At 34.7% G+C, this 11,342-nt stretch overlaps 1 protein-coding gene across 1 annotated transcript; it reads left to right on the forward strand.

The window, feature by feature from the left end:
* Positions 1–622: 622 nt before the first annotated feature.
* Positions 623–1,172, forward strand: LOC139896830 (uncharacterized). The gene has a single exon (XM_071879471.1). It carries the CDS (start codon positions 667–669, stop codon positions 1,060–1,062), a length of 396 nt encoding a protein of 131 aa, XP_071735572.1. The 5' UTR covers positions 623–666; the 3' UTR covers positions 1,063–1,172.
* The last annotated feature ends 10,170 nt before the right edge of the window (positions 1,173–11,342 follow it).

Genomic DNA, 11,342 nt, shown 5'->3' on the forward strand with positions numbered 1-11,342 from the left:
GGGGGTGGCTTAGTCGTTAATCGGATGATTACAAAAATATATATATATATTAACAAGCCATGTATTTGAGCTTGAGGGAGGCTTACAATTATTTGTGCATAATAATACAAATGAAACTTGAGTCTCGATTGGACCTTGGGGGAGGCTGAGCACCCCTCAGTCCCCCCTTGTCTCCGACCCTGCATGGAAGTTACGGTGGATGTATGACCTACACATGTACGTACAACTTCCACTACTTTATTTTCATTTGACTGCTAATGCTAATAATTGACTTGTTCCTTCGGCCATTTGATTTCTTCATCTTAATATCTTGGGCCTAAAGTTATTAATAATGGGTCAACAATTCTCATGTACGAACTAGCGGCCCATTTGTGATCTTAAATGCTCGTATCCATAACCGAGTTATTAATCATTTGTACCGCATCATTGAATACAATAATTTTTGTAAATGTAACAAATTGAAACTTTTACCATATTTCAAGTTTATCCTAAATTCACTAACAAAATCCCACGTGTCGTTGTTACTAACCAATAACAACCATAACCAACTACCATTTGTTCCATTTTCCAAAAATTTATTTTCTTCCCATTTTCACAACAACCCAAATAACAAACAGAAATATATCTAAGCTTCGTTTATTTATCATAATACACAACATACAACAAATGGCATTAGAATGGGTTATTCTTGGGTACGCTGCCGGTGCAGAAGCAATCATGGTCCTCTTACTAACCCTACCGGGACTCGGTCCCCTTCGAAAAGGCTTAAGTTCGGTCATTCGCAACCTCCTCAAACCTTTCCTTTGTGTCGTCCCATTTTCGTTGTTTTTGTTCATGGATATTCATTGGAAATTCGAAAATCGCTATGATTGTGAATCGAATGAGTCATGTACACCAACCGAGCTATTACGTTTACAAAAATCAATGATGAAGAGCCAACGTAACATTTTGTTGATCATTTCGGCTATTGTTTTTTATTGGTTGTTGTACTCCGTGACTCGTATGATTACCACCATTGAGCAGTTGAATGCAAGGATTGAGAAGTTGAAGAATAGAGATTGAATTTACGATTTTTTTTATATTTAATCGATGGTTTGTGTCCTGTTTATGGATTTCTATGACAAATATTATTGTATTGTTACCAATTAGTACCAAATGATTTTAATGTTTGATTTATGCAACAATTATTAAAGATGTTCGTTTTTCATATAAAGTACGTTCAGATTAATCTGAGTTATATATTTTATGGTTTATTAGTCGGATTAAAATTAAATTAATATCGATGTAAATATAATCTTTTCCTTGTGTTTAATGTCTAATCATTATTTTTGTTCATGTAAATAAGAATATAATTTAATTAGGAGACGATCAAGAATTGCGGTTATTAACTTTATTTTATTCTGAAAAGTAGTCACTACTTGAGCTATATAAGATTTTTTTGACCAATAGCTACATAAACGCATATGCTATATTACATTTTAGCCTTGTTGATTTAGAATTGTGTTTATTGTTGTTTTATCAGTTTTTTCCTAATTATTAATCCAGGCTGACCACATTCTATGAAAATCATTGCATTAATAGCAATAAACCATATTTGAGGAGGCTTATTTACATAACATGGAGAAATAAGTTTTAAAGCGGAGGGTTAAATCTATAATCTATCTATAATAATCTATAATCTATAAATCGGGATTATCACCAAAAAGCCCATTTTTTTGAACTTATTTGCGTGAGAGCTTATAAAAAAAAAGTTTGACAATTTGCCCTCGCAAGGAGCAAGATGCATCTTGCTCCCTTGCGCCTTGCGTCCTTGCGACCTTAGTCACACTTGAGAGCAAGGAGCAAGGTGCCTCTTGCTCCCTTGCTCCCAGGTGGAAGCAAGGACGCAAGATGCATCTTGCTCCCTTGCTTCCACCTGGGAGCAAGGTGCCTCTTGCTCCCTTGCTCCCAGGTGGAAGCAAGGGAGCAAGATGCACCTTGCGTCCTTGCTTCCATCTGGGAGCAAGGGAGCAAGAGGCACCTTGCGTCCTTGCTTCCACCTGGGAGCAAGGGAGCAAGATGCACTTTGCGTCCACCTGGGAGCAAGGGAGCAAGATGCACCTTGCGTCCTTGCTTCCACCTGGGAGCAAGGGAGCAAGAGGCACCTTCCTCCTTGCTCTCAAGTGTGACTAAGGTCGCAAGGACGCAAGGCGCAAGGGAGCAAGAGGCTTCTTGCTCCTTGCGAGGGCAAATTGTCAAACTTTTTTTTTATGGACTCTCACGCAAACAAGTTCAAAAAAATAGGTTTTTTGGTGATAATCTCTCTATAAATCTATAATCTATAATCTATCTATCTATCTATCTATAATCTATCTATAATCTATCTATAAACATATATAAATCATGAAGGTTTATCCAACATGTCAATCTATAAATACCTTTAATCACTTTTGCTACGTGTTAAACCCATACTTAATCACAATTATTAACACTAATTACCCTACATAATATCCACGCTGGCATCTAAAATTGACAATCACAACACACGCTGCATAAATCCCCAATCGCTCTTCTACGGCTGCTCTCCGATCCATCTCCTCTCAAACATCTCTCAAATTCGTCTTCTCCTGTAGCGACATAAAGACATTATCAGGTACGCACCCTTTCAACTCTGACCACCATGTTCAAAATCAAACCCTAAAACCGCTTCTCAATTTCAGTTGCGATTCACGCATCTTCAATCAGCAAAAAACCCTCAAAAAATTAAACTTGCTACGCCCTCATCTTCAAACCCTAAATCGTCAAATCGCCAATACAATCAAAATATGCGATGGTGGATTATTCAAAAAATCAACAGCCATCAGAAGGTTTAATCATGCGAATCGCGATTGGTGATGTGAATGGCGATCAACCTGATGCGATTGCGGATGAATAAAAGAATCAATCGCGAATACGAGGTTTGATCATGTTTCGGTGATCAGAAACTTGAAATTCAACGATTCCAATTTATTTAGTAGAATGATGCGTCTCTTCTTTAATGTGCATTCTCTTTTATGTGCAGATGGTGTTCGAAGATATGATGGTGTGGAATTCGGTTTCAGCCCCAGGTAATCAGTTTCCTATTTCTGTTGTTTTAGCATCTTTTTCCATTATAGGGTAGGTCGTACACAATAGTTTTTGTTTTATGGTGAAGGACAACAAAGAAAGGCAGTCATTGAAGCATGGTGAGCTTCACAGAGAGTGGAAAGGGCCCACAAGCATCAGATTCTGAGAAACCCAACACGTTCTCGGATTTTATTGCTAACCGCCCGGAAGACTTTAGAGATAAGTCAAAGAAATGGTTGAAAGTAAACTCGTGGCACAAGTAAGTCATAATGTATGTTTCAACCTTCATGTTTGCCTGATTTATGATCAATCGAGAATGGTATATGAATTCTTTAATTAAGTAAATGTTCATGTATTTTGTACAAAATAAGATGTTTGATTTCGTATTTGATTGTGGGATTTATTTTGAGTGTTCCGATTTTTGATCTACAAGTGTATTTTGTTTGATTTTCATATACGTTAAAGTAGTTCTAAAGTTTATATAGTTTTGGTATATCATACGATACAAGATGTGGCTGCATTAATTTACTCTTATGCTTAATTAATGTATACTTCTTATTCTTATATAATCTTACATTAAAATCAATTTAGCAGTTGCTTTCATGCTATACGATCTTAGACGAACTGGTTTTATTGAAAGAGAAGAGGTTAGTTTTATTTGCTTCTTGGATCTCGATGGTGAAGTCAATGCTATACGATCTTATACATATACTGTCTGTATTCATATGTATATTTACGTATATAGGTGTTGGCTGTTTGTTCTAATGGTTATGTTAGATATCGAAATTAATTGTGTACTTCATGATGAAAAACAGTTATTCTGTGTCTTAAAATTGCTATATAGTTTGAGTTTTGGCTGAGGTAGTAAATTAGTTATATACCTATAAATATGGGAATTGGTAATAATAGTTGTTTTGTTGGTTGTGGTGATAATTGTTGGTGTTAGTTAAGGCAGATACGAGTTCGTGATTATAAAGGAAAATGATGGAGAGTGTGTCATCAAGCTACGGGTAAGCAACCATACTTATTTGTTGGCTTTTGTTATTTTCATCTAGAATTTCAATGTAATATGTATGTGTTTGGCTATAGTCAAATGAACTAACCTTAGAATATTTGCAGTAGTCAATTCAGGTTGGTTCTATGGATTGGTTGTCTGAATAACCACACGTGCTTCGATTGATTGGCAACATTTCCCATTTAAGTCAGGTAGGTGCGAACCTACTTCAATTCACACACCTATTATGTTAACGCACGGAGGTGGTCACATACTAATTTGAAACATGTCCAAATGGGTTTTGGTGTATAATTTATTATATGCATTAAAAATACTTCTTTATGCGCATGTCAACAAGTAGTCTAAAAAGTGACTCAGAACCGATGGGGTTCTGTCGTCCCGTCGACGCTTCTATATTGTGTAAATTTGGGTTAACAGTCCAGAAACCCAAATAAGAAATTAACTGATTATTTTATCAATTAAAACGAATTATGACAAACATTTTCGACGCGTGCCATTTTTTACCCGTTAACATTGTTTCTCATAGTCTACTGTAATTTATAAGATATTATCTAATTCATATGTATTTAATATCTAATTAATTCGCTGGTCAACTTCAGCAAAGTGAAAGTTACTTGTGGCATCATTTTGACTGATATCAAGATTGTTAAATACTTGAGTTAAATACTCTGACTTGCATAAATATAACTTTGCAAGGAAATTTTGGATCACCATTTCAAGGTAACGCTCATGTTATATAAAAATTGTTGCCTATACATTTATTTAGGTGATATATTGTTTCAATAATTCAACAACCTTTAATTTCTCTACAAAATTACAAAGTAATGAGTCAGAGGTTTTCCTTCTCTTTAGGATAGTGAGATATCCACTTCGGTTTTTGAGTTCTGACTAATGAGGTTATCCTTCTCTTTATAACTATCATGTTTGTTTCTTTTCATTCACTTATAGAGTTCTGACTAATGCACATGTATGATCAGCTTTCTTTCGAACCATCTAACGATCTAGGAAATTAAGAAGATAATCATTCTGATTTGCTCTCCGCTAATGATAAGCATGTATAGTGCTGGAAGGTGCAAATTTATCAAAATATGAGAATTTGTATAGGTGGAAAGATAGGAACGTCGAGTGGTTTGGTCTAAATTATGTAATTTTCTATAATGGTTTGGTTTAAACTATATTCATTTTGTTAGTGTCATGGAGCAAATACAGAAAACTAGGTGATTTTTGACTATAAACAATTGATTGTCACATTGTAATTGTCTTCATTAATAGCGTTTACGTCATTAATCATTTTTCATTTTACTGGTGGCAACAATTGCTTGGTTTGAAGCTGCTAATGTATGTGGCAGTGATGATGTTATTTCGTCCCTTTCAGTTTTGAAGCTAACTTACTTATTTCGTCACTTTCAGTTTTGAGGCAGTGCAAAGATACTAATGAAAAAACTTGTCTACTGAAAGAGTCTTTTTTACCTACTTGGTGTGACGTTTGATGTGATATTGTGTTCTTATGCAGGTGTATTTCTGGGTGACTCGAAGCAATCTGATAGCGCGGTGTGCCTGAACATACAAGTTATTTGTCCATTTGCGATAATCACCTCACGGTTATTACGACGAATTCACGAAAGTGTAAGTGCATGATTCCACGAAGGTGTAAGTGCCACAAATCTATTCATATTCTTATTTAGATTTCTTTTATATTTTTTTAATTCTTTTATTAAACTGACAAGCTAAACTTTGTATTCGTTGTATAATTTGATTATGTACCAATTATTTATTAATTAAATTAATATTTCAGACTGTTTGAATAGTAACTAAGTGAATGCCTGCTTGTGTTACTGTAAGACATTAACCATAAGATATTGTTTCTACCATGAACTTAGCTTTGAATTTGAGAATTTGGAGTGTGACTGATTATTAATTACTGACCGCATTTTTAGTTGGCGAGTTCAAAAAGTACAACAGCTATTACGATCAGGCTAATAGGCTATTAAATTATCGATGATATTGTTGTCTTTATAAACAATAATGAACACAAAGTTTGATTGAGTGAAGTTATTAAACCCCATTTTAATATCGTTTTTGTAGGTTATATCTCTTGGATTCGGATTGGCGATAATTTGACCGAGTTTTGAAGTCAAAAGTTTTGGTAACTCTGTCTTCATATATGGGCTTAAAACTTTTGTTACACTTAAACTGAAAAGTGTAAATATAAATTTTCTTCAAGTGAATGTATATTTGGGTAGATTTGAAGAATATATGTTATTAAGTATATCGTGTGACTTGCAACTTATAATTATCACATACATAATATATTATGTTGATGACAGTGTCATCCTTATTTTGGATGATTACCATACACACTGTTTCGCAACAATATAGACCATAAAAATGTTTTTCTCTATTTCATTGACACGTAGTTTTTTAAATAAAACTATATTTATTTTTGAAGTGTTTTGGAGCAAGTACATGAAACTTGGTACAATGATTACAAACACTTGATTCTTTCATTGTAAGCGTATTCATTCCTTGTGTTTACGATACTGATTTTTTATATACAATTGCTTTCGGTACACATACTATCAATAATGAATGATTTTGTCATTGTAATTCTATCATACACCTAATTGGTGTCAATATAAACGTTTTTGAATACTATTTTATAGAGCTATTTTATACAATTGTTCCTTTTCCTTACTTTAAAGGGAAACATTATCTTTACTAATGTGTGTTGTGTTGGTTTTATTTTTGATAGAAAAATTGATATGGTTACTTTGTGAAGGATGTTATCCCACGTAGGTGGGAGGAGAAAGTTGGAGGTAGGTGACTTGGTTATAAAAGGAGGGCTAAGTCTTCATTCCAATTTGCACCAATCAATACACTTTAAGTATTTGATTATTTCTTTCTTTCTTACCCTTGTTTGAGAGTTGTATTAGTTAAATATTTTGGACAGTGTAGTTGGCTTAAGAGAGTCGTCTATATCATTGTAACAATTTGTGATATAGTGTATTTCTCTCTTTGGGGGCCGGTGGTTTTTCTCCTGTTTTGGAGTTTCCACGTTAAATCTTGTGTTGTGTATTGTTTTTATTTCTTTACTATTATTGTTGGGCTGGGTGGTGGGAATTAGTGAGACCGTAATTTCCCAACAACTGGTATCAGAGCGTCAGGTTTGACGGGGGTCTCGGTTATAGGAGTCGGAGTATGCTCTGTGGTTGCCACGGGAGTGGATCGCCCACATCAGAAACGAGTTCTATTGATCGTATAGGGTATCTGTTTAGACAATATTTTTTCTGATTCGAAGTAAGTGGTGTCTAGAATTTGTAGTGGACCGGGTGTTGGATTTTCCAATTTAACGGATCCTGTGCGCCACTCCACTACATCTGTCGGGCAGTCGAAACGTGAGCAAAATCAGAGAAAGTGTTGTTTATAGGATACGGATACGATGTCGAAGTTCAGTCCAATGAGGTTTGATGTAGAGAAATTTTATGGGAGGATCAATTTTGGCTTATGGCAGGTTCAAGTCAAGGATGTGTTGATTCAGTTCGGGTTACACAAGGCATTGAAAGGTAAACCCACCTTTGTTCCCGGCAGTGATTCTAGCAGTAAGTTCGATGAAGAAGAATGGGATGATATGGATATGAGGACAGCAAGTGCGATTCGTTTGTGTCTTGCAAAGAACGTGCTTGCAAATGTGCACGGGCTATCAACGGCAAAGGAGCTTTGGGTTAAACTAAAGCAGTTGTACCAGGGCAAGGGCATCTCAAATCGGTTGTGTCTTAAAGAACAATTTCATACTCTGCGTATGGATGGGGGTTCAAAGATTTCAGATCATCTAAGTATTCTTAACAGTATTGTTTCAGAACTGGAGGCTATTGGAGTTAAAACGGATGATGAAGATAAAGCTTTGAGGTTGATATTATCTTTATCATCGTCTTATGAACACATAAAACCTATTTTGATGTATGGGAAGAAAACTCTGAAGTTTGAAGACGTTACTAGCAAGCTCCTATCCGAGGAGAAAAGACTGGAAGGTAACGGGGTCTCGTCATCAGGAGATACGATAGTGTTGTGTTCGGATAGGCGAAAAAGAAACTCTGGGAAGAATCTGGTATGCTGGAGGTGCGGGAAGACTGGGCATGTAAGGGTTAATTGTCTAGGTGGAGCTAATCCGGCAAATGGCTCCAAAGACGCTAACATTGTCTCCGTTGTTACGGAGAGTGACGAATTCCTCTGAAGTCACGTCATCCTCATGGTGTGTCCTCGCCACCGTGGAAAGGGATGTTCGTTAGCGGTTCCACAATTACACATGGGCATTGGTTTGGCGTTGATGCAGGTTGTATGGTGGAAACTGATGTTGTAGCTGATGGGACTTTCGGGAAAGCCAAACAGGGAAGTTGCACCATAAAGTTTCAGCTGGTTGTTCAACAACATGTGCCGAGGTGAAATGCTTAGAATGTGATATTCTAAGTGATATACTCTTAATGGTGGAGTATGATAATTCTTGTTAAGAGTTATGATTGTCTGTGATGACAATGATTGTAGGTTTAGACAATGTTCGGTAAAAATGCAAGTTTGTCTCTTGGGAGATAATGTCATCGGCATGAAGATGAGGATCTTGAAGTTGTCGTCGAGGAAACATCTATATCGGTTATCCTTATAATATTTAAGTATGGTTATCTTTTTCTATCAAAAAGGTGAGATTTGTTGGTTTTATTTTTGATAGAAAAATTGATATGGTTACTTTGTGAAGGATGTTATCCCACGTAGGTGGGAGGAGAAAGTTGGAGGTAGGTGACTTGGTTATAAAAGGAGGGCTAAGTCTTCATTCCAATTTGCACCAATCAATACACTTTAAGTATTTGATTATTTCTTTCTTTCTTACCCTTGTTTGAGAGTTGTATTAGTTAAATATTTTGAAGAGTGTAGTTGGCTTAAGAGAGTCGTCTATATCATTGTAACAATTTGTGATATAGTGTATTTCTCTCTTTGGGGGCCGGTGGTTTTCTCCTGTTTTGGAGTTTTCACGTTAAATCTTGTGTTGTGTATTGTTTTTATTTCTTTACTATTATTGTTGGGCTGGGTGGTGGGAATTAGTGAGACCGTAATTTTCAACATGTGTACAAAAACATATTTTACTAATTCAACCACCACAGTATTTTTGACAATTTTCCTATAATATCATTATTTCGTATATAAGTTTAAAAATCAATAATGTTTGTGGATGAGTCCCCGTACAACGCACGGGCTCTTAAATCTAGTTAACTTATAATAATCACAACATGAAATGTCACCTATGTGTTTGAATGAACTTTTTGTTGTAAGATGTTTCTTTATCTCGCTATTAGAGCATTGTCAATGGAAATGTCTAGCAATTAAGAATGTATCATCAATTTCATACACCCATTAAAAGTGCATTATCAATGTTTGCCAATTTCATGCTAGCCATTCATTTAGTCGATTTTAAGCTTTTTCCATCACAATCACTTTGCATAAATATGTTGTACATTTTGCATTCAAAGTTATATTATCTACTTTTTAATTAGTTAAAGAAGTGTGTAATGTTGGGAGTAAAATGTGGTAGGTTAGTGATGAAAAGAAAATGGTAATATGTCGTCGATGTAGGAGTGCGTTAATATGAAGAAAATGGTAATACGTTTCCAGCAAGTTAAAAGCTTAAAAATACATGTTTTGCTTTATTTCCATCAAAAGAAAAAAAAAAACGGTACTCTAGTAACCATCGTATATGGGTCTTATTTATTTATTTTTTATTTTTATTTTTATTTTTTGTAAGTAAGAAAACCCTCCTATGAACGAGTATGGTGTGCTTATTTGTGCCCGCTAATAAAGTTCAATCCTTTATTTATTCGTTTACATTTTAGAAAAAATAAATAAGAAAAAACTTGGTTGATGATACTCGAAATAACCAAAAATTACAATAAATTAAATTAAAATAATGAATTTAAAAATAGACAAATAAATATAACTATTTAAATTGTTCAATAGTCGTGTCTTGGAGCAGATAAGAATCACATATATATTTTGTATAAAAAAAGATAACATGTGTTTAGTTACTCACTTTTTTTTTATATTTTATTTTAACACAAGAGACTGTTTGAATCAGTCAAAACTTTTAAAAAAAGAAAAGCTCCTACTCTATTTTTGTAACACGTTTTAACTTTAAAATGTGAATCAAATGCAAGTGGATATATAGGTTGGAAAGTCGTGTCACCTATCCATGTTACTTTATTTTTATGAATTATTTTAACGAATTAATTAAAGTCGTTTACAATTTAATTCTAAATTTAGATAAAATACTTTTATTGATTTTAGTAGAGATTAATTTAAGTTGAAATTTAAGGAATAAATCTTGGCATTTGAATCATGTGATTGGCGGGACAATCACATGTAATTATCAGCCTTGAAGCACATGTGATTAATGATCAAGATTAAAACACAAAAATAAAGGAAGAATAATCTGGTAATTACATGTGATTATATTAATCTAAGGACTGCTAATCACATATGATTGTCCCGCCTATCAAATAATCCAAAAGCTGAAATTTATTCATTGAATCTCAACTTAAATTAAAGATCCAAATGAATATTTCATTGATTTTAGTGATATTATATTGAATATTTCTAACAATTTTTTCATCAATATTTAAGGTCACAAATTATTGGCATAAAAAATTACTAATCTTTGAGCGCCTCTCACATTTCAGATTTACTGAAACGTAAAACTTGGCAGCAAATTGCTGCTGAGGTAAATATTGTAGAAGGATAATACAATAACATAAAGAAAAACCTCTTCGTTCCTATGAGGGTCAATTTTTATTTATGTAACTATTAAAAGTATTTTGGATGCAAAATATGTTTTTTATTGAACGACGATTAATAGTCACTAACGGGGTCGAACGTGATGCCGACACCCACCCACCCGATCGTTTTCTTGGTACAAATGATTACAATCCTATCGCCTCTCAGGAGGAAACTCCCACGACGAATCCATACGGGCATCGCGCGTAGTAAAACCCCTCGAGTGTGGCCCGAACGCAAAGCGTGTGCAACCTCTGAGGCCCATGAAAGGGGCGGTTAACAAAAAAGAAAATTTTACAGCGAGTGAGAATAGAACCCTTGACCTCCCTTATCGAAAGTCCGATCACTAACATTAAGTTAACTCCTTGTTATTAGCTGATGATGCAAATTTCGAACGGGTTTGCACGATTGCCGGAGCTAAAACAGTTTA

Source organism: Rutidosis leptorrhynchoides, chromosome 3 (assembly GCF_046630445.1).
Source record: "Rutidosis leptorrhynchoides isolate AG116_Rl617_1_P2 chromosome 3, CSIRO_AGI_Rlap_v1, whole genome shotgun sequence".
Taxonomy (NCBI): domain Eukaryota; kingdom Viridiplantae; phylum Streptophyta; class Magnoliopsida; order Asterales; family Asteraceae; genus Rutidosis; species Rutidosis leptorrhynchoides.